Source organism: Anolis sagrei, chromosome 11, assembly GCF_037176765.1.
Source record: "Anolis sagrei isolate rAnoSag1 chromosome 11, rAnoSag1.mat, whole genome shotgun sequence".
NCBI lineage: Eukaryota > Metazoa > Chordata > Lepidosauria > Squamata > Dactyloidae > Anolis > Anolis sagrei.
This window is the reverse complement of record NC_090031.1, coordinates 15,006,228-15,030,576: the sequence shown is the minus strand read 5'-3', so window position 1 is coordinate 15,030,576 and position 24,349 is coordinate 15,006,228. Positions and strand designations below refer to the sequence as shown.

General features: G+C 42.5%; 1 protein-coding gene across 1 annotated transcript in view; it reads right to left on the bottom strand.

The window, feature by feature from the left end:
* ABCA2 (ATP binding cassette subfamily A member 2) overlaps window positions 1-24,349 on the bottom strand; it is a 55,532-nt gene that overhangs the window by 9,944 nt on the left and 21,239 nt on the right. The window contains exons 10-39 of the mRNA XM_067471897.1: window positions 23,602-23,761; window positions 23,387-23,515; window positions 23,124-23,291; window positions 22,942-23,038; window positions 21,414-21,587; window positions 21,190-21,292; window positions 20,511-20,625; window positions 20,222-20,412; window positions 19,685-19,835; window positions 18,337-18,541; window positions 18,028-18,192; window positions 16,808-16,988; window positions 16,254-16,466; window positions 15,321-15,517; window positions 13,079-13,261; window positions 12,661-12,839; window positions 12,448-12,568; window positions 10,483-10,698; window positions 8,879-9,073; window positions 8,281-8,383; window positions 6,914-7,260; window positions 6,180-6,387; window positions 5,555-5,772; window positions 5,255-5,315; window positions 4,259-4,433; window positions 3,974-4,089; window positions 3,716-3,863; window positions 3,201-3,324; window positions 2,005-2,137; window positions 1,666-1,783 (exon numbers count right to left, since the gene is read on the bottom strand). Of these exons, the coding sequence (XP_067327998.1) occupies window positions 1,666-1,783; window positions 2,005-2,137; window positions 3,201-3,324; window positions 3,716-3,863; window positions 3,974-4,089; window positions 4,259-4,433; window positions 5,255-5,315; window positions 5,555-5,772; window positions 6,180-6,387; window positions 6,914-7,260; window positions 8,281-8,383; window positions 8,879-9,073; window positions 10,483-10,698; window positions 12,448-12,568; window positions 12,661-12,839; window positions 13,079-13,261; window positions 15,321-15,517; window positions 16,254-16,466; window positions 16,808-16,988; window positions 18,028-18,192; window positions 18,337-18,541; window positions 19,685-19,835; window positions 20,222-20,412; window positions 20,511-20,625; window positions 21,190-21,292; window positions 21,414-21,587; window positions 22,942-23,038; window positions 23,124-23,291; window positions 23,387-23,515; window positions 23,602-23,761 (4,894 nt within the window). The remainder of the gene's footprint in view (window positions 1-1,665; window positions 1,784-2,004; window positions 2,138-3,200; window positions 3,325-3,715; window positions 3,864-3,973; window positions 4,090-4,258; window positions 4,434-5,254; window positions 5,316-5,554; window positions 5,773-6,179; window positions 6,388-6,913; window positions 7,261-8,280; window positions 8,384-8,878; window positions 9,074-10,482; window positions 10,699-12,447; window positions 12,569-12,660; window positions 12,840-13,078; window positions 13,262-15,320; window positions 15,518-16,253; window positions 16,467-16,807; window positions 16,989-18,027; window positions 18,193-18,336; window positions 18,542-19,684; window positions 19,836-20,221; window positions 20,413-20,510; window positions 20,626-21,189; window positions 21,293-21,413; window positions 21,588-22,941; window positions 23,039-23,123; window positions 23,292-23,386; window positions 23,516-23,601; window positions 23,762-24,349) is intronic.

The following is a 24,349-nucleotide window of genomic DNA, read 5'->3' as shown; positions in this document are numbered from 1 at the left end:
GGAAGGGACACAGGAGCCCCGGGTCACAACTTGCCCTTTCCCTGCCTGGCCGTGCCCACGTTCACCTCCTCGCTTTCGTCACCCACCCAACTAGTCCATGTTATGACATTCTATTATTATTAGTTTACTCCCAAACATGATCACTGATCTGTGTTTTCACCTACTCCATTCAACTATCATATACATTATAATAATTATCAATATATTATAATTTTACTACCTAATACTATCATTTACCTGTGCTTTCGCCTACCCCATCCAACTATCATAAATTATTATATTATAATTATCATTATTTTACTACCGAATACTATCATTTCCTTATGCTTTCACCTACCTCATTCAACTATCATATATTATTATACTATAATTATCATTGCATTATGATATTATTTTACTACCTAATACTATTATTGGCCTGAGCTTTCACCTACCCCATTCAATTATCAGATATTATTAATATATTATAATTATATTATTATTTGAGTACCCAATACTATCATTGACCTGTGCTTTCACCTATCCCATCCAACTATCATATATTATATTATAATTATTATTGTATTATTATTTTACTACCTAATACTATCATTATATGTGCTTTCACCTACCCCATTCAATTATCAGATATTATAATTATTATTGTATTATTATATTATTATTTTATTACCTAATAATATCATTGGCCTGTAATTTCACCTACCCCATCAGCCTATTATATATTATATTATATTATTATAATAATTATTACATATAATTATTCTACTCGTTTTATTTTTATATTATACTGTATATTAGTATAGTGAAGTTAAGTGACATTAAGTCCAGTCATGTCCGACTCTGGGGATTGCTTCTCATCTCCATTTCTAAGCCGAAGAGCCGGCATTGTCTTTAGACACCTCCAAGGTCATGTGGCCAGCATGACTGCATGGAGCACCATTAACTTCCCGGAGCGGTACCTATAGATCTACTCATTATTATATGATTTCATATTATGTTACAATCATGATAATATACAATAACATAAAACAGTATAATAATATCATGATTGTAGCATAATATGAAATCATATAATATAAAACAGTATGATATAATACAATGACTAAAATATATATAATATAATAACACAATATATTATAATGATGATGATTATAATATATAATAATATAAAATAACACGATGGTATATTAGTATATCATTGTGTTATTTTATATATTGTTATATCACATTGTGTTATATTATCATATGATTTCATATTACGTTATAATCATGAAATTATTATACCGTGTTATGTTACTATATATTATTATTATGTTACTAGTTTTATTTTTGTCCCGACGTTCTCTCAATACAGGGACTTGAGGTTGTTAACAACAGCACCTAAGTCCTTCAAGTATGCCTTTGCTGGAAGAGACCTAACAACTAATACTACTACTAATAATAATATGATATTATAATTATATATTTTATATTACATGTAGTATTTCTAATATTACAGTATAATGGTGTACTACAATATAGTAATATATAATACTAATATTGTGCTATGGTAATAATATAATATATCGTATTTACATATTACTTGTAAGCTGCTCTGAGTCCCCTTCCTAGGGGGGGTCCTCTCTGCCACTGTGCTAACTATGAAGGGGGAGGAGTGGGGCCCACCTTGGTGAGGTTCTCGATCTTGAGCATGTCGTTGTCGGCATCCCCGCGCAGGACTCTGTGCCGCTCCTTGGCCACGTCCACGTCGTCTTCGATAGCTTTGGTCGACACCGGTAGCCGCCTGTTGGGAAGAGAGGCCCAGAAGCACTTTACACCCAACACTCTATGGACTGTGTTTAGGGGCCACAGAGGCAGCCCAAAGTGAGGGTCAACCCCCACCCCCCAACATGAAAGTGTGTGAATCAAAGGTGGAGGATGGTCTGTGTTCAATCCCTTGGGCCCTTTTGCAAGGAGGATGGCACTCGGAGATGGCTTTTCTGCAGCGGACAAAGGGAGACTCACTGGGGCTTCCGGAGGAAGTTGTACTGGCACATGATAGTGAGGAAGAAGCCCACAAAGCCCTCAATGGTCATGGCCACCAGACCCCGGGTCACGATGTCCCACTCGAAGGGGGACTTCATCTTGTCAAACTGGCCTGGAAGACAAGGAAGAAAGGAAGGAGGAGTCAGCGGGTGATGGGCTCCGGAGTGGGTTCATAAAGGGAGGATGGCCAAGAAGCTCAGAGGCGGCCCAGCACCATGCAATTGCGCCACTTTTGGTCCCAGGATGATACAGGGTTGTACTGGGAGGATAAAGAGAGGTCTCTCTAGGAATTTCCCAGGTGTAAACCCCCAATGCAACTCTATGGTAACTTCCAGGCAAATTGTGTCATAGAATTGTCTATTAGATTCCAAGGGAGAGCATTTTAACCCTCGTTCCAAGGAAACCTGCGCAGCTTCCTTTCATTCCTTAGAATCCTTCCACTCAAAAGAATCTTGTACAGCTTCCATTAATTCATTAGAATCCTTTCATCAAGATCCTTTCATTCAAATCCTGTGCAGCAACCTTTCACTCATTAGAATCCTGTCATTCATTGGAATCCTGCACAGCTATTGGAATCCTGCCATTCATTGGAATCCTGCGCAGATTCATTATTGGAATCTTGTCACTCATTGGAATCCTGCGCAGCTTCCTTTCATTATTGGAATCCTGCGCAGCTTCCTTTCATTCATTGGAATCTTGCACAGCTTCTTTTCATTATTGGAATCCTGCCATTCACTGGAATCCTGTGCAGCTTTCTTTCATTCATTGGATTCCTGCCATTCATTGGAATCCTGCGCAGCTTCCTTTCACCCATTAGAATCCTTCCATTCATTGGAATTCTGTGCAGCTTTCTTTCATTCATTGGAATCCTTCCATTCATTGGAATCCTGTGCAGCTTTCTTTCATTCATTGGAATCCTCCACAGCTTCTTTTAATTCATTTGAATCCTTTCATTCAATAAAACCCTGCGCAGCTTCATTTCATTCAAGATTATTCTTTCATTCAATGGCATCCTGCACAGCTTCATTTTCACTGCATAAAAACCTGTGCAGTTTCCACCAAAGAATATCCCAAAACTATGGGCTGAGAAGCTTTTGTGTTGTTTTCAGCTTATTGCCGAATTGAGCGAAGGGATGCATGCGTGAGGAGAAGGAGAAGGGAGTAGGGCTTCTCACCGATCTTGGCGTAATACTCATTGATGTACTCGTTGTAGGCCATCTCCATCAGTCCGTGGCCCAAGTTGTAGTTGGGGAAGATCAGGAAGCAGGACTTCAGGTAGCTGTTCACCACCTTCAGGTCCTGCGGGAAAAGGCCCTCAGGGTCAATGGTCATATTATATTATAACCTATCTACCTAGCTAGCTATCTTTCTACCTACTTACCAATCTTTCTATCTACCTGCCTATCTTTCTATCTAGCTATCAATCTTTCTTTCTATCTATGTATCTTTCTACCTATCTACTTACCTATCAACTTACCTACCTATCAAAAATTAATATCTGTCTACCTGTCTCTCATATCTATGGCTGGATGGCCTTCTGTCGGGAAGGATCTGGGGATGTTCAATTCAACCCAGGGGCAGCAGCTTGGGATGTTGGGATCTGTGGGTCAATCAAAATGGTTTGTCTAGCTGGGGATTCTGGGAGCTGCAATCTAACCCAAGTCCCCGCTTCCCAAGGTCCAAGGCTGACCTTGTCATGCTCAAAGAGCTGGAGGAGGAAGGTGGCCACAGTGGCCGTGATCCCAATGAAGAGGTTGATGACGATGAGGAAGACGTAGGCTGAGCTGGGCACCTCGAACCAGAAGGAGGCCGGGTACATGATGGGGGTGATGGACCAGCTGTAGATCAGAGGTCAAAGGTAAGAGGAAGGGGAAACCATCAGGACCCAAAGGCACCCAACCCACCTTCATGCCTTGAGAGGACTACAACTCCCATCCACCTGACTCACCCATAGAGCAGGAAGAGGGAGAGGACGGCTGGGAAGTTTTTGGGCGAAGTGTAGGCCGGAAGGTCAAAAACGAAGAGGATGATGATGCAACAGGTGGCCGGAACAAGGTAATTCAACTGCATATAATAATAAATAATAGTAGTTCTACAATGATAATAATGATAAATAATAACAAATTGTTACTATTATTAATAATTATAATAAATCAATAAACAATAATAGTAATGAATAATAATAACAATAATAATGTAACAGTAAATAAATAAATAGTAGTTGTTGTGCTACCATGTCCCAGACGTAGTTGGCCAGCCAGTAGATGACTGGGTCGCAGCCACTGACAAACTGGAGGTGCTTCGCCTTGGTGGACTTCTCGGCCACAAGGAAGACCACGAAGCTGGCTGGGACGAAGGACATGGCCACGATGATGAAGATAGCAATGACTACGTCCGTCCCCTGCAACCTATAGAGGGAAGTGGCAGCAGTCAGCGGCTCACAGGCCTCTTCCATGGCAGGGAGGGACCTCCAATTCCCCTTTGTGTGTGTGCAAGTATGTATATATATGTAGGAAGTAGTTCTGCAATCAGCATACCAGAACAGACTCATTTATATATATATTATACACACATGTACACACAATATCACACACACATATATAAACATAAACACACACATATGTATAAATACATAATTCATAGTTTCATATTCAGCAAATGCATATATACCATTTACAGTATACACAGTTTTTGTCAGCAGTCCAGAACAAAATCAATTCATTCACACACCCACACACTATATATACATATATAAACTGTGCATTCATATGCACAGAATATAACATGAATAATTATATGTGTGTGTGTGCAATTTCTAAAAGAAACTGATATATTAATGTAATATAATGTAATTAAATTAAATATATAAATAAAAAGAAATATAAAATAATACAATAGGACTCAGCTTGCCAAGTAAGAACAAACTAGAGGGGTACCTACACGTGATCCAGATATATAACGTAACATAATGTAATGTAACATAACATAAATATCATAATAATAAAACAAAAATATAAATAAAAAATAAAATAGGAGTTAACTTGCCAAGCAAAAATGAACCAATGGGGTATATGGGTAATCCAGAGAAATATATACATAGATAGATAAATAGATATTATATATATACATATACATATACATATACATATACATATACATATATATATATATATATAAATAATGAAACCGCATCAGTTTGCAAGCAAGACCAAGACAAAGTGGTACCTACAGGTAATCCAGGGAGAGGCTGGCACTGGTCTTGTTCATGGGGTGGTTGGTCAAGGTGATGCCTTGAGCAGGGAAACCAAAGAGAAAGTGAATGTCATGATCTTATTTCCTGGTTTTGTGTGAAACCAGGAAAGTATGCCATGCCTTAGCCCTGTCCTGTGTATATTTGAAATCTGGAGAGGGTTAGGATTAGGGAAATAAACTGTCAGTTGGAATTTTGTTACGTTCTCTAACGCATGCTTTTTAATTAAAGCCTTCCAACCCCAACCGCAACCCCAAGGTGGTGGTGGTGCAGTCTCACCGTAGGCGGCAGGGTTCCCCCGGCTCTTGGGGAGGTTTGCGCGGAGGATGGCATTGTTGAGGGCATTGAGGAAGGTAGGCATGCTGTGGTAGCCCTTATTGTTGTAGTGGGCCTGGGCTGCCCTCCGGACAGCCACCTTTCGCACCGAGGGAGGGGCCCTGGCCCCAAAGGAGGGGGGCACTGCTCGCTGGACATGGCCAAAGGTCAGCGCCCCGTACCTGCAAAGAGGGAGACAAAAAGGAGGTCATGTCACGGGGCAAAGGGGGCACCCCCAAATCAAGAGGAGGATCTGCCTTTAGTCTCAAGGGGGACTCATCTTCCTTGGACCTGAAAGGGGAAATAAGGGACAGAGGAACCCCAAAAAGTGGTGGATATGGGAACCCCAAAAAACAAGGAACAAAAGGACACCACAAAATCGTGGGTATAAGTACGCAACAAAATGGGGATATAAGAACCCCACAAAATGGTAGATACAGGGATCCCACAAAATGTTGAAGGCATGGACCCTGCAAAATGGGGGCAGAGGCACCCCGCAAAACAGGGCATGTAAGAATTCCATGGAATGTGGGTACAGGGCCCCACAAAATGGGAGACACAGGACCCCCGGAATGGAAGGGAGCCTCGCCTGTGGAGCCGGAAGCGGTCGGAGGTGTAGAGCAGGTACTCTGAGACGTTGCGCCCCGAGACGTCCACCATGATGTCTCCAGTGACCACCTTCCTTTGGGGCGGGCGACCACCGACGCCAGAGGGGCAGGAGAAGCCAGTGCCCTGCATGGAGCAGCTGCAGCGGATGGGTTCACGGAGGAGGGAGGGGGGCTCAGAAGTCGCTGTCCCTGGAGAGCAGAGGTCAAAGCAAAGAGGGGTCATGGGCACCAGCCCCACAGAAATAGGGCTCCAGCCCTACATCTATCTGGGCACATCTCAAAAATCACATTCTATGTTTTCTTCACTATTGTCTCGTGTATTTTCGTATGTATCTGGTTACATACGGTTGCATCTTAACTTCTGTATTACTACGTGATTTTACAGATGTATTTGACTACAATGTGCCTTTCATCAAGATACAAAAGGAGAGGTGAGTAATAATCATGTATCTGTTAATAAAGTATTCCCATTTAGACTAGTTTTCAGCTGCCGACATTTATCTGGATGATACTACTGACAATATTAGTATGATTATTATATTCCCATTTGGACGATACGACTGGCAATATGAACCTCCTAGGACTTTAAGATCACCTGGGGAGGCCCTCCCTCTTTCCTTCTCTATCCTTTCCTCTCTCTTCCTTCCCTCCTTTCCCTCTCTTTTACGCTTTCTCTCTCTTCCTTCCTTCCCTCCCTTCCCCTCCCTCTGCTTACCTCTGCTGGGGGCGGTGGGGGGCTCCTGAGGGGGGCTCCAGGGGTGGTCCTCAGAGGAAGGCCCCTCAGAGGGGGCAGGGGAAGGAGGTGGGGGCACAAAGTTGGAGAGGGGCAGCCCCTGCGTGAAGGAGTCCAGGCACATGGCATCAAAGTACTTGGCTGCCAGCAGTTTGGAGGCATTGCTGCTGCCGCTGCTGCTTCCACCACCATTGAGGCTCCAGGCCTGGAGCAGGGGCTCCAAGGAGCCATTGGAGGCCGTCTTCAGGACACAAGTGGCCCCGACCCCGGAGGGTAGCAGGAAGGTCCCCACCAGCGCATTGGGCCCCGCGTCCGGAGACAAGTGCAGCCTGAGCAGAGACACACAGAGAGAACAGTGTCAGACAGCAGTGAAAAAGACCAATGCCATCCGGGAGGAAATACCAGCTATGGCTTGACAATAGTCTCTTTCTCATATTATATATATATATATATATATATATATATATATATATATATAGGTAAAGGTTTTCTCCTGACATTATATATGTGTGTGTGTAAAGGTTTTCCCCTGACATTAAGTCCAGTCGTGTCCGACTCTGGGGGTTGGTGCTCATCTCCATTTCTAAGCCGAAGAGCCGGCATTCTCCATAGACACCTCCAAGGTCATGTGGCCAGCATCACTGCATGGAGCATCGTTACCTTCCCGCCGGAGCGGTCCCTATTGATCTACTCACATTTGCATGTTTTTAAACTGCTAGGTTGGCAGAAGCTGGAGCTGACAGCAGAAGTTCACGCCGCTCCCCGGATTCGAACCTGCGCCCTTTCGGTCAACAAGCTCAGCGGTTTAACCCCCTGCGCCACCAGGGTTTCCATATGTATGTGTGTATGTTGTGTGTGTTATATATATACACACACATACATATGGAAGGGATCTAGGAATCTTGTTAATAGGCCACAAGCTGAGGCCTGAGACAGGAGTGTGATGCGTCAACTCAAAAGGCCAATGCGATTCTGGGCTCCACTCATGTCGCAATGTATGTGTGTGTGTGTGTGTGTATATATATATATATATATATATATATATGAGGTATCTATCATATCCATGGCTGGATGGTCATTTGTTGGGAGTGATTGGATAGTACCTTCCATTCATGGCAGGAGGGGGTTGGACTGGATGGCCTTTGGGAGTCCCTTCCAACACTAGGAATCTATGATATACCTATCACACACACAAATATATACACACATACACAAATATACACACACATCTCAGATCAGTCTATGTCTCTATCACATCTGCCTGTCATTGCTAGACTAGATGGCCTCTGGATTCCCCTTCTGAGGCCCAAACCCCACGGACCCAAGAACACATCAAGGCTGCTGCTCACCGGTCTCCGCGTCGCTCCTCATTGGCGAAAGGGATGAAGTTGCCCTTGGGTTGCGTGTAGTTGTGGTACTGGGAGGGTGAGAGGATGAGCGGCGGGAGGTCCCCTGCAGAGGGAAGAGGTCAGACAGCGTCATCATCACAGAGCGGGACGCTAGGAGTTGTAGTCCAAGAGGGAAAGAAAGGGACCCAAAGCATATAGAGGCACCTTTAAGCTCCAAGCCCAATGCTCAATGCTCTATAGGGTGCTTTGGGCTCCAATTCTCAGTTTCTCGACATTATCAATGGTTGGGGATGCTGGGAGTTGTAGTCCAAGGGGTAAAGAAAGGGACCCAAAGCATATAGAGGCACCTTTAATCTTTATGTTCAATGCTCCAAAGGGTGTTATGGGCCCCAATTCCCAGTATTTTTACATTGTCAATTGTTGGGGATGCTGGGAGTTGTAGTTCAAGGCTTTGGGACCCACAGTGTGGAGGCACCCTTAGCCTCTGCATCCAATGCTTCAGAGGATGCTCTGGTCCCGATCCCCAGCATCCCTGAATGATCAAAGGTTGGGGCTGATGGACACCACAGTCCAAGAGAGGATGATGAAGATGACGCACCGATCTCTGGGACAGAGAGGGCGACCGTCATGGCGACGCAGACGAAGAAGGCGGGGAGCAGGATCTGGGAGGAGAGGGCCTTGGTGTTGCGCTTGGCGCAGTGGAAGCGCTTGACGATCAGGCCGTGGAACTGGCGCAGGCCCAGCCGGAAGCCCTCCAGCCGCCAGGCCCCGCCCCCTTGCACAGGCCCCGCCCCTATTAACGAGAGGGGAGGAGGAGTCAAGCGAGATTCCGGGAGGGATATCAATAATAATAGTCATAGTAATAATAGAAATAGTATTAATAATAACAATAATTAATAAATGGTAGAAAAGTAAATAATATAAATAATAACAGGATACAATAACTAAAATAATCAACAAACAAACACATTAATAGGCAGAAGAAAAGCAAGCTATTATTATGAACAATAAAAAATAATAATATATATATAATAACATATAACGATAGCAAGTAAATAAATGGTAGAAAAAGCAAGGTATAAATAGTAAAAATAGGATATAAGTGCTAAAATAATCAACAAACAAACAAATAAATAAATAATTACACAGAAAAAAACAAACTATTAATAATAATATAAATAATAAGATAGAATGATAATAAATAAATAAATATTTAGGGAAAAGCAAGATATAAATAGTAATAACAGAATATAATAAATAAAATAATCAACAAACAAACAAATACACAGAAGAAAAAGCAAGCTATTATTATTATTATTATTATTAAGATTATTATTAAGATATAATGATAGTAAGTAAATAAATGTTAGAAAAAGCAAGGTATAAATAGTAATAACAGGATATAATAACTAAAATAATCAACAAACAAACAAATACACAGAAAAAAAGCAAGCTATTATTATTATTATTATTAAGATTATTATTAAGATATAATGATAGTAAGTAAATAAATGGTAGAAAAAGCAAGGTATAAATAGTAATAACAGGATATAATAACTAAAATAATAAACAAGCAAACAAATAAATACACAAAAGAAAAAGCAAGCTATTATTATGAATAAATAATAATAATAAGATATAATGATAATAAATAAATATTTGGGGAAAAGCAAAATAGTAATAGGCTATAATAAACAAAACAATCAACAAACAAACAAATAAATACACAGAAGAAAAAGCAAGCTAATATTATGAATAATAATAATAAATAATAATATAAATAATAGGATATAATAATAATGAATATTTGGGGAAAAGCAAGATATAAATAGCAATAATAATAGGATATCGTAAATAAATAAGGACAATAAATAAGTAAATACATGGAAGAAAAAGCTATTATTACTAATAACTAAAATAATACAAATGATATAGTGATAATGCATTAATAACAATGACATTAAGAAGATATAATGATAATAAACAAGTTCTTGGGAAAAGCAAGACTTTCTTAATAAGAACAACGACAATAAGATGTTAATGATAATGATAATGAACAAACAAACAAACAAATAAATAAATAAAATACATGGAAGCATATAAATAAATAAAAGATAATAATATATAATAATAATTTAATAATAATAATAATTTATATCATTTATTTATGGGTCTCCTCGGCTTGTAAAGCTCCTGACCCACCTTGGAGGCTGCCGCTTTCAGGGTCCTGCAAAGGGTCAAACAACGGAGAGTAATCCCCATAGAGCTGCGGATGAGGCCCGCCGTCATCGCCACGGGGGGAAGAAGACGAGGAAGAGGAAGAGGAGGGTTCTGGTCCGGGCTTTTCGAGGCTCTGGGGGGAGCCCCCCTTTGGGCCAGAGAGGCAGCGTAGGGACTCTTTTGGGGACTCCTTCATGTCTGCAAAGGAAGGAGAAAATGAGAGGCACATTATTGTTGTTGTTGTTGTTGTTGTTACACCGGGGTCCAAAGAAAACCAGAAGGGTCCTTGAGGGGGGAAAAACCCAACTCAAACGCCATCAGAACAGCAGAAACCAGACAGGACCATGGCAGACCTATAGAGATCCATGGGGAAAATCAAAGATATAAATAATATATAATTTATATAAATAATATATTTTTATTATAACACTAGCCGTCCCCTGCCACACGTTGCTGTGGCCCAGTCTGGTGATCTGGAAAATAAAGTTAATTATTTATGTAATTTCTTTATGCTTGTGGGTAAACAGTATTTCCTGCTGTTTCTTTGTCAGTGTTGATTGTCTGGTTTGCCTACTCTGGAAACGTAATGTATCACTGTCCTTCTTTAGGGGTCCCTTTCAAATCTATGATACTATATCTGTGTGTGTCTGAATCATATCTATCTATCTCTATCTATGGCTGGATGGCTCTCTGTCAGGAGGGCTTTGATTACGTTTTCTTGCCCTGGTGAAGAGAGTTGGACTGGATGGCCTTAAGTATTTTCTGTTGGTCATGGGGGTTCTGTGTGGGAAGTTTGCCCCAATTGGTGGGGTTCAGTATACTCTTTGATTGTAGGTGAACTATAAATCCCAGTAACTACAACTCCCAAATGTCAAGGTCTATTTTCCCCAAACTCCATTTGTGTTCATATTTGAGGATATGGAATATCATGCCTAGTTTGGTCCAGATCCATCATTGTTTGAGTCCACAGTGCTCTCTGGATGTAGGTGAACTACAGCTCCCAAATTCAAAGTCAATGCCCATCAAACCCTTCTAGTGTTTTCTGCTGGTCATGGGAGTCCAGTGTGCCACGTTTGGTTCAACTTCATCATTGGTGGAGTTCAGATTGCTCTTTGATTGTATGTAAAATATAAATCTCAGCAACTACAACTCCCAAATGACAAAATCATTTTTTTTGAGTGATGGTCACTCCTTGGGTTAGTAGGTGTCTTGTGACCAAATTTGGGAGCAATTCATCCATTGGTTTTTGAGTTATGGTAATACCACAAATGAACATTACATTTTTATTTATACAGATAATACTAAATAATACAATATATATATAATATAATTTTATTATAATATAATATAATAATAAATTTAATATAAATAATATATAATAATATAGGAAACCTATCAAGATCCATATAAAGATGGAAGACTATAGACTAGAGGCAGATGGGAAACCTATCAAGGTCAATGGGGAAAGCAAGACTACGTTATTGAGGCAAGTAAGGGGAAAAACAAGGGGGAACGATGCAAGACAGTAGAGATTTATAGGGAAATCTCAATGGGAAGAAAGATGGGAAACCCGCAAAGATCCATGGAGAAAATACAGGCAATGTGGAAATCCGCTGTGTATCTTTGAGTAAATTGCACTCTCAGCCTCAGGAAAACAATGGAAAATGTGTATTTCTGGAAATAAATGAAATGGGAGATGGCGGTGGCATAGAGAGATGTGAGAGTGAATCTCCTGGTAGTTCTCAGGATGTCAAGAGAAGGCGAAAGGCCACGGGCTGTGGCGCAGCTGGTTTGCCCACTCTAACAGCCTGAGGAACCGTGAACCGGCCCTCCACTTCAAAAGTTAGAAGACCCCTGGCTTAGGGGGTGGGAAAGGCCTCTCCCTCCTTTCCCTTTTTCCTCCCTTCTTTCACTCTCCTTCCTCCCTCCCTCTCTTCCCAGACTGACCAGTGTCGCTGTCCTCGAGGGACTGGTCCTCTTCGGAGACCTTGAGGAAGACCTCTTCCAGGGTGGTATCCATCAGACCGAAGCTTGTCAGGTCCAGGGCCTCCAGGTTGTGTTCCAGGTGCTGCCAAAGGAGAGTAGGGGTCAAGATCACGGGACGATGGGAATTGCAATCCCCCTGCCCTTCCCCCAAAGACATTGCTGCCCCCTCCTCACCTGGAAGAGCCTCTCGAAGCAGCCCTTCTTGACCGCCTCGCTGGGCAGGACGTAGGAGAGCTCCGTGTTGGTGTCAGAGGCCAGGAGACCGGAGGCCACGAACCGCTGGACGAACTGTGTGACCCGGGCCTCGGAACAAGGGCTGACCGCTGGAGGGCAGCAGGTAGGACTGCGAGGCTCTGCAGGGAAGACCATCACATACACTCCTTCATATATTATTATTGTTGTTGCTGTTGTTGTCGTTACATGTACATAACACAGGATAGTATTATTATAATATTATATTATTGCGTGGAACTGTCTTCCTGGCCCCCTCTCTTTACTCTGGTCTCAGAGGAGCTAGGGGAGGGGCTCCCAACTGATTTCATATAGATACATATGATAATGGTGATGTCCATGGGGAGGGCCTTGCACTGACCGGCGCTGCTCGGGGCCTCTGACTGCTTCTTGACCAGGGTCAGCTTGTACCCGTCCCCATAAGTGCCCTTCAGGAAGAGCGGGGACCCGCAGCACTTGAGTTTCCCGTGGGAAATGATGGCGATGCGGTCGCCCAGGAGGTCGGCCTCGTCCATGTGGTGCGTTGAGAGGAGGATGGTCCGCCCTGTTTGGGGCCAAAGAAAAAGGAAGGGGGAAATAGAGGGGATGGACAACTCAGGGACAAGATTCCATTCAAGTTCGGACTGGAGCCCGGAGCAGATTCTCCAACCATCTTGAGATGGAGAAGACAAAAGGAGTTCATCACCCCAATCTGATTGGTTATTTATCTACTACTTCTCCCATCTTGCACCACTACAGAACCTCCTACTTGGATTCAAGTCTATGTCCTGAAACAACCTCCACTGATGCCTCCACCAATGAAATGCAGAACAGAGGTAATCTAAGGACATAGCCACTTCAGCACATCTGCCTAGCAACAGCTGACAAAACGTACAGCCAATCGTAAGAGGATACGAAGAAATGTCTCAGCCAATCGTGAAACGGTGCAAGGGGGAAATGACCAAGACTATGCAAAAACGAGTCACGTGGATCCTTATTGTCATTAGTAGAATATTCGTGGAAGACAGAAAGGGTCAAAACTTTCTGTAGGGTTGAATTGGCTTTTCCTTGACTTTAATGACTCTACCGCACCTAATTTTTCCTTCATTTAGAATATAGAATTGGCAGAGGATAGATACTCCAGCTTTGAATCTCCCTTAAGGAAGGAAAAGCAGGATATTATTATTACTATTAATACCAATAATAATAATAGATCACTATTATTAATATAGTTCTAATAAGTCAATTAGTAATATATGATTTATATTCATATACACTATGTATATGTACAATATATATATATATATACACACACACACACATATACATATACACACACACACCCACCCACACACACACACATATGTATATATGGATGGCATGGGCAGACTTTGGCCCACCAGGTGTTTTGGACTTCAACTCCCACAAATCTAGGCTGGGATTTCTGGGAATTGAAGTCCAAATCGCCTGGACAGTCAATGTTTGTCCATGACTATTATATATAACACTGTGTATATGTGTGAGTGTGTGTAAAATATAATACAGTCATACACATAATAATAATAATAATAATAATAATAATAATAACAATAAATTTATAACCCACCCTCTCTCGCCAAAGGGAGAGAGCCCCCCCTCCCCAGGGAGTTGAGAAGGGCAGGGTAAAAATGCTGTAAATAAATGTAAATAAATTATTATTATTATTTAACGTGACACAGTATGTCACGGCAAACGAAATATATATGCTGGGTTTCATTATTATTATTATTATTATTATTATTATTATATGTTATTATATAATCATAATTATCATCCCTTAGGAATTATTATTATATTATAATAATATATTATTATTATATATATAATTCATATGTTATTGTCCATTGGAAATATATTATCATTAATAATTATAATTAGTATCAATTATAATAATATTTCCAATGAAACTGTGGGTAGACCTGCTTCCTTGGAGACTAGGACGCGGAACAATGGCTTCAAACTACAAGAGAGGAGATTCCATCTGAACATGAGGAAGAACTTCCTGACTGTGAGAGCCGTTCAGCAGTGGAACTCTCTGCCCCAGAGTGTGGTGGAGGCTCCTTCTTTGGAAGCTTTTAAACAGAGGCTGAATGGCCATCGGTCAGGGGTGATTTGAATGCAATATTCCTGCTTCTTGGCAGGGGGTTGGACTGGATGGCCCATGAGGTCTCTTCCAACTCTATGATTCTATGATTCTAGACCGTGGATACTTATATATATATATACATACATACATACACTCACATACACAGAAAGATATGCAAAATTCATATATTACTATCCATTGGAACTATTATTACTATAATTAAAAATATAATTACTATATAATATTTCCAATGAAACTGCACATGACCAAAGGCCATCACATTTCCTCACGTCCAGTCTACTGATTTGCATTGGAGGACCCAGAGTTTCCTAGGTAGGACCCCAGTCTAGGAATCTGTGAGGTCCTCCAAGGCATCTCTGGGGAAGGAGACCACAGAACTGCCTGGAAGACAGAGCACATTGCTAGCGAAACCTGGTCCCGCCATCGTGGGGGGCCTTCTCTATAAGGTCATGGTTCCTCCCCAACTTCTCTTCCTTACCTGGCTTGTACTTGAGGATAAGGTCCCAGATGGCCCTTCGGGCATAAGGGTCCACTCCCGCCGTGGGTTCGTCCAAGATGACGGCCCGGGAACCCCCCACGAAGGCGATGGCCACCGACAGCTTCCTCTTCATCCCTCCAGACAAGGTCTGCACCAAGGAGTGGCGCTTGTGGGTCAGCTCCAGGTCCTCAATCATCCTGGAGGGGTAGCAGGACCGGGGTCAACAGAGGTCACCAAGTCTGTGCCTTTCCCCCAAATCCTTAGTTGCATCACGGTAAACTAACTTTTTCCTGGTTTGATCTCCGGCGGCCCCTTGTGGCAAGGAAGGGGAGGGCAGGCTGGGGAGCGCATCCCTCCCAATGGCGGTTTATATGATCTATCCTTATCCATTTTCGTTAACAAAAGTTTGAAAATGTTAAGATACAATCCGCTGAGTTTATGATTACTTTTAAGAATTTTAAAGTCTTTTACGGGATTTCCATACACTGGTTTGCTGAATCTAATACTCAAATGCTATGGGTTTTAAATTGCGCTGAGTTAAGAATGCAATTTAAAAAATTAATAAAAAATAATCTAAAATAATATTATAATATAGTATGGTATAATATAATAATATTGTATAATAATAGTAATATCATACATTGAATTGAAAGGATTCAATGCAGGACCATTAAAAATAGGAAAAAAAACCCCAGCAAACATAGGGTGACACAATTTTAACTGAATGGTACAATACAATGGAACCCTGGGAGTTGTAGTTTCGCATGGTCCTGCACCTACTCTGTTCAAAAGTGTAAGTGCCTTACTAGACTACAAATCCCAGGACTCTGTAGAGTTGAGCCAAGGCAGCTAAGACACCACTTGATACTATGGAAAACCCTGGGAGTTATAGTTCCACAAGGCCCCGAGCCACCGGGGACAGGACACACTTACTTGTGCATCTCCTTGCGGAGCTCCTCTTGGGCCATGCCTTTCAGCTGGGAGTAGAACCAGAGGTGTTCGTCCACGGTCAGCTTGTCGAAGAGGACGTTGTGTTGTGGACACATCCCCAGGTTCTTCCGGATCTCGTCCATCTCGGTCCGGATGTCGTGGCCATAAATGGTGGCCGACCCTGAGGTCGGAGGGAAAAGCCCCGTCAAGATGGACCTGGAGGGAAGGAAGATGTTGTCAAGATCATGGAGGAGGCCCCTAAGATGGACAATGAATCCATCTCCAATTGTGCCCTGTCTTGTTTCTCCTGCAAAGCCGCATCAGCTCTCTACTGGCCCCTAGTGACAGGACAGTGAATTACAATTACAGTTTTTATATTGGAAACATGATATTGACAAGCTGTCTTGTGGGATGTTACTTTTGCAGAACTACAGCTCCCATAATGCACTACCCACTGGATTCTGAGGGTTATCGTCTCCAATATCAAATGCCCCCTTAATAGGAGGTACCGCACCCCCCCCTTAAAAACACCCCCAAAGAGGAGGGTGGTCACTCACATGGTGGTGGTCTTCCCAGCTCCATTGTGGCCCAAGAAGGAGACCACCTGGTTCTCATAGAGGTTCAGGCTCAGCTTGTTAAGAGCCATCTTCTTGTCCGTCTTGTAGATCTTGGTCAGTTTGTCAATGCAGACAACCAGCGGGAGGTGGGTGGGCTCCTCCTCAATGCCCCGGGTCTCCTCTGCAGGGAGGACAAAAAACACACACGTACACACACATATAATCATCCCTCTACATATATTGCGAATGATTATGGTTTTGCCCATTCCCTTGGTTCTCCTGCAAACTGAGCCTCAACAGCACTCTACCGACACCTAGTGGCAGAACTGTAAATTACAATCTCTGAAAGCAATTTTTAAAAATCTCTCAAGAGATGGAACAAATTTGAAAATCAGAGTTTCTGATGTCATACAATAACCATGTTGATTATAGTAAACAGACATTTTATATACTTTTGTTTATTTAAGTAGGTCTCAGTTCTGACAAAAAACAGTCACCATAATGATAACGCATTGTAAATTGAGGGCTGATTTATTTCCAGGATGGATCAGCAATTCGGGATGGAAAGAGTACATATAAACACACACACACATTGTATGGTTTTTTAAATTTTTGATCTGAATTCTGGTACAAAAGCAGGGCAAAAATAATATTAATAATAATAACAACAACAATAATTTGCTATAAATCATAGAAATAAATCACTGGAAAAATATAATAAAAATACAAATATGTATTCTTCTTTTTCTTTGTAACAACAACAATAACGTATTAGAAAAAGAATACATTTTTGTTATTATTACTGCATTCTCCCAGTGATGTATTTCCAAGATTTATAGCAAATTATTATTGCTACTATTATAATTATTATCATTATTATTATTAGGTACTGTAACATGTGTAGCAGTTTGAGAAAGAACTTTCAAAAATATTTGGAAAATAGTCAAAAAGCAATTTTTGTTCTGTCTAAAATTCAGAGGTGGTTGATTTGTGCAGGAAACAGCATTTTTTCAACATGGAAACATACAAGATTTTGTCCTCTGGTTCTTCTGCAAACTATGCTCCGACTGCCACCTAGTGACAGAACAGTGAATTACAATAGCAGTTTTTCTTTCCCATCAGTACAGGAAACAAGCTTGGAAACCGGAATTTCTGATGCCAAATAATAATAATAATAATAATAATAATAATAATAATAATAATTGCGTAGGGAGTCTCACCCATCCGGCGGCTCTCCATGGCGCAGGCTTGGTCCTCCTCCATGACACTCAGCCGGGCGGCCCTTGACCAGGGCCACGTCCACTCCCATGTCTCGATGCGTCCATTGCCCAGCCAATAGGACTTCTGCAGCGGGAAGTACCAGGGCCGGGGCAGGCCATACATGCCTGGCGGAAGGGAAGCACAACAGTGCAGACACATTTGCATGGCCACACCTCCTCATTTGCAAAGCACACCACTGGAAAACCACTAGCAGTCGATGGAACGCTCGCAATGCAAAAGTTCCCTAGGAATGTCCTGCCCAAACGCACCTGGGTGCACGGCCTCGATGTACCAAGTAAGGACCCCGTAGACAGCCGCGTCGATGCCCAGCATCATCATGGAGAGCAGGAGGTTGAAGTCATCCCCTTCCACCGGTGACTGGCTGAAGGTGCGCCACTGGATGCCCACGCCAGCCACTTCATAGAGGGCAAAGTACTTGGCGCCCAGGCCAAAAGCTGTGGTGGACATCAGCGACTGGGTGGCGAAATGAAAGAGACAGAGAGAGAACGGTCAGTGGGGCCACCAAGAAATCAAACGTCCTTTGCCTTCAAGGAACGGGCTGTCCTTAAAAAAACTCTAAAGGTACCAGACCCTGTCTTGACCTTGGAAGTAAAACAGAGCCAGCTCTGGTTCAGATTTTGGAGGCTATCTTGTTGGGTATCAAATAATAATAATAATAATAATAATAATAATAATAATAATGTCAATGATATTAAAAATATAGTGATGATATAATAACAATAATAATGATAATGATATGATAATAACAACAATAATATAATGATAATAATATAATGATGGTGATATAATAATATAATGATAATAATAATATCGGTGATAATATATAATAATAAAGTAATATAATAAAATAATAATATAATGATGTTGATATAATATATTAATAATGATCGTCTTGATCATAATGATAATACAATGATGCCAAATATATTAATAATAATGCCAATGATATTAAAATATAGTGATGATGTAATAATAATAATATAATAGTTACAAACATATAATGATGTTGATAACACAATATAACAATAGATTTTAATATAATAATATAACGATAATAATATAATGATGGTGATATTATAATAGATGGTAATATAATAACATAATAATAATAATATATAATGACAGTGATAATTCATTATTATAATAGATGGCAATATAATAATGTAACAATAATAATATAATGATGATATTATAATAAATGTAATATAATAGGATGATGATAATAATAATAATATGTTGGTGTAATATATAATAATAGATGGTAATATAATAACAGAACATAATGATGATATATTAAAACATGATCATAATGATCATAATGATAATAAAATGATGCCAAATATATTAATATAATAATGCTATTAAAATAATAATGCTATAATGATGGTGACAGAACAATAACAGCAATGAACATAATAAGCTGACTTGAGGGTGCACACACAAGACTTGAACTTGGTCCCTTTTCAGACAAACCAAAGAGGAGAACCTTTCCCTATTTGGTCAAGATCCAAACTTGGAAGGCAGCCAGACACAAAAGAGGCTCCTGGAAGTTTGAATCTGAACCCAGGACCAAGGAGAGGGAGGTCTTCAACTCACCGCGATGCACTTCTCAAAGGCAGTGATCTTGTCATGGGCCACTTCTTCGCGGATGGCGACGTACATATAAGGGACGTAGCTCAGGAAGTAGATGATGCCGCCGCACGCTGAGGCCAGCTTGGCTTTGGAGTAGAGCACCGAGATGAGGAAGCTGCGGAGGGAAAGAAAGGGACGGAAATGCAAATCCCACCCCATGGAATACGATATGGAATTGGCTTGGAAAGAGACCTAGGAAACTTAATGGGCCACAAGCGTAACAGGAGCCAAAAGTGTGATACTACAGTGGAAAAGGCCAATGCGATTCTAGGCTGCATCCATAGGAAGATAAGTGTCTAGATGGAGGGAAGTCATAGCTCACTGATCTTTGGCTTCACTTCTGGGCAAAGCCATTCACTGGGAGGGCAGTTTTCAAGGCCAGTCCCACACAGAGAAGGCTGTAGCAGTCAAGATGCAACCCTATCCATAACAGTGTGTTGACCATTGCTCTCTCATGCCATTGGTCACCCCTCCCTTGTTTCTTTCCTTCCCGGGACTCACCAGAACATGATGGTGGCCACAGCATAAATGGCCAGGAAGAGCCAGATGATGAAGACGTCGCTGTGCATGAGGACCTTGCCGTACTTCAAGATGGCAGTCAGCGCCGTAACTGAGATGGACAGCTGAACAAAGCCAGTGATGAACCAGGCCACCCAGTGGACGGCATTGTTGAGCCCCATCATCTTCATCACCTGCAAAGGAGGGAGAGGGAGAGGTGCCATACTGGAGCTTCCCTTGCAGTTCGGACCGGAACTTGGAGCATCCAGGACTGAAGAGGGAGAAGCCTTACCTCCTTCAGGCGGTGCTCCTTCTCCGCCACAATGTGCTGGATCATCATGGCCACCGAATAGACCCAGGAGATGACCATGCAGAGGGGCATCATGTGCTCAATCACAAACAGAAAGCTGTGGGGAAGAAGAGGTGGATCATTGGCAAGACAGGCGCAGATGTCAATCACAGACCCACATTGATACACTCATAGAGGTATCCTTCCATCTATTCAGTCATTTATTCATCAATCCATCCATTTATTTATGCATTTATCGATCCATCCAGACATTCATCCATCCATCCATCCATCCACCTATCCACCCAGTCATCCATTTATATATCCATCAATTCATTCATCCATTCAGGCATTCATTCTTCCATTCATTCATTCATCAATACATTCATATCCATACATACATCAATCTATTCATCAATGCATCAATTCATTCCATCATTCATGTTCATTCATCTATTCCTTCATTTATTGGGAGTATTTTGCAAGCAAAAGCTTGCTCACAATTCATTCCAAAATTATTCCTAATTAATTAAAACAATCCATATCCATTTCCTTGATTCAGGTCATGCTCTTTCAATCAATGGAACGATGGACGCTTTCTTTTCCTTTCCTGGAGCTTTGCCCATTTCCAATATGAAAGCTCCCTTTTAAGGCATGAGCCAATCTGTGCCTAGAGACTCACTCATCTCGCGTGTAACACGGATACGGAAACATTTGCACGTAGTTCCCGGGTTCGACAACGTCGTGACCAACGAAGGTGTTGATAATAGCACGCTCCATCATGTCTGTGAAAAAAAAAAAGCAGCGAGTGGTAGACAAACGATGCATATCTCTTTGGAGGACTGAATCCCTCTGGACCAGGAAGAAGGGAAGACAGGAGGACAGAAGAGAGCTTGGAAGGCTGACCTTGGATCCACACAAAGCCGTACAGGAAGTAGAACCGTCCACCGGTGTTGGGCCCGGGCCGCCAGTAGGCCCTCCGGATCTCGTTGGTCTTCTCTGTGAAGCTGGAGTTCTGCCGGATCTTGTACATGACATGGGGAGGGAGGCTGCCATCCTTCCGGGTCTGGAAGATCACGCCTTTTGAGGGAAAACAGAGAACGGAGGGCCATTGAGGGCCTTCAGGGCATCCCTTCGGACCTCTGGGACCACTGCCTATCCCAGGACTCCACTAGACCCCAGCTGCAGGACTCTGATCACAGCCACGGTTGAGGGATCCCAACCATGGGCACCAATAAATTACAACCACAGCTGTTAGAGCCCAACCAAGGATCTCAAGGGTGCCATATCACCAAGGATCCCAGCCGCAGCTGAAAAATCTCAACTTGGGTCTCAATGGCATCTCAATGAATGATATCAGAAGACCCTCAACCATGAATCTCTATGGTAGTAGTTTTCAACCTGTGGGTCCCTAGATGTTTTGGCCTTCAACTCCCAGAAATCCTAATGGCTGGTAAACTGGCAGGGACTTCTGGGAGTTGCAGGTCAAAACACCTGGGGACCCACAGGTTGAGAACCATTGCTCTATGGCATCTTAGTTAGCTATATATGAAGACCAACAACTTGGATCTCAAAGGTATCTCAGTGAACTATGTCTGAAGACCCTCAACCTGGGTATTAATGGCATCTGAGTGAATGATATCAGAAGATCCTCAACCATGAATCTCATTGGCATCTCAATTAACTATATATGAAGACCCACAACTTGGATCTCAAGGGCATCTCAGTAAAACGTCTGAAGACCCTCAACCTTGGTCTCAATGGAATCTCAATGAACTATGTCTGAAGACCCTCAACCATGAATCTCAATGGCATCTCAATGAACTATATCAGAAGACTCACAACTTGGATCTCAAGGGTATCTTAATGAATGGTATCAGAAGATCCTTAACCTGGGTCTCAGTGGCGTATCAATGAACGGTATCAGAAGGCCCTTAACCTGGATTTCAATGGCGTCTCAATGAACAATATCAGAAGAGTCTCAATCTAACTCTCAATGGCATCACAGTGAACTATATCAGAAGAACCTCTACCTGGATCTCAATGGCATCTCAATGAACTATATCAGAAGGCCCTTGATCTGGGTCTCAATGGCATCTCAATGAATGATTTCAGAAGACCCTCAACCATGGGCCTCAAAGCCGTCACATCACAACAGATCCCAGGCACAGCTGAAAGATCTCAGCCTGGGTCTCAATGGCACCTCAATACACCTTAATCAGAATATCTCAACCATGGGCAGCTCAGAGTCGCTAAGATGAAGTCCCTCAGACATGATCTCAATAGCATCTCATGGACGCTAGCTGAAGAATCCTAGCGGCACTTGGGAACGATGGAAGTGAGTGTCCAGCAGAGCTGCAGAGGCCACGCCACAACCACCAGCCCAGCCTTCTCCTGGGCCCCAGAGCTCAGAACGTTACAGGGGTTTCCGTACTGGCAAAGACGGTGACGTTGTCTTGGTAGGCTTGGTTGAGGGTGTAGTTGACAATGCTCTCCTCATCAGGGAAGCCCTTGAAGATGTCCACACTGACCTGAGGAAGATGAACAGGGGGTCAGGATTCCTTCCTGCCTTGAGGGGGGGGGGGTGTAACAGTGACAGCGAGGGATGTCTCCCACCTTGGCCATGAACTGGGCCCAGCCACAGGCCGCGTTGTCAATGGCGTCCAGCTGGGAGAGGAGGGCGCTGGCGTTGGGCAGAGAGAAGTCGCTCTCCAGGAAGCGGTGAAGGAGGTCACCATCCGAGGCGTTCAGGGCCTCCGGGTGCTTCTGGAGGTCAGCTGCCACCTGCGAGGAGGAAGAGGGGAGACACAAGAAGTGGGGCCTCTGCACTACAACCTCCCACAGAGGACCCAGGGACCATTCCCAGGCGGGGTCCGTACCTCGCGCAGCCGCCGGATCCGTTCCTGGAGCTTGCCTTCCTCCAAAAAGCCACGGATCTGGGCCGAAACATTGAGCCACCCCTGGGCAAAGCGGGTTACGTTGCCTACAAAGGCAAAGGTCTCGTTGGCCTGAGAGGGAAGGACAAAGGAAGTCAGGACCGACCGTCACTCCCATCAGCCCCCTCTCTTGCTTTCATTCTTGGTAGTCTCCTGACCTTGAGGATGACCCTGTCCGCCTCGGTACCAACGGGAGCATAAAGGATCTTGGGGTTGCTGGTCATCAGGTGGACAAGGAGCCCCAGGTTGCGCTGCTCTTTGCTGGTGAAACCCAGGGAACTCATGTTGCCCTGCTTCAGGGCCTCCGGCTCAATGGTCCTACAGAGGTTATGAAGACACATACAGATATACATTGGGATGCATAGGCTGGTCAAAGGCAGCCCTTGGGATGGTTCAATCTCTGCAAAACACCCTCCAATTGGATTTCGGGTTCAACCCAAAGGCACAAACCCACCTGAAACTACGGCTATTTGCTTTCTCCAAGCTTCCATGTTTTGTATGGGCCTTATCATCCTCATCAATGTATTTATATTATTATTATTATTATATTTATTGCATTTATAGCCTTTATATTTATTGTATTTATAGTCATGAAGAATCAGAACGAATAAACAACAACATAGCCTACTTTTAAATTTATATTATATTATCAATTTATTTATATTAGGGTATATACTCGAGTATAAGCCGAAAAAATATAAGCCGAGGCACCTAGTTTTACCACAAAAAAACTAGGAAAATTTATTCCCAGGGTGGGAAATGCAGCAGCTATGGGTCAATTTCAAAATAAAAATAGATACCAATAAAATTACATTAATTGACCCATCAGTGGGTTAAACGTTTTTGAATATTTACATAAAACTGTAATTTAAGTCAAAGACTCTCCAGCTCTGATTAGACAATTAT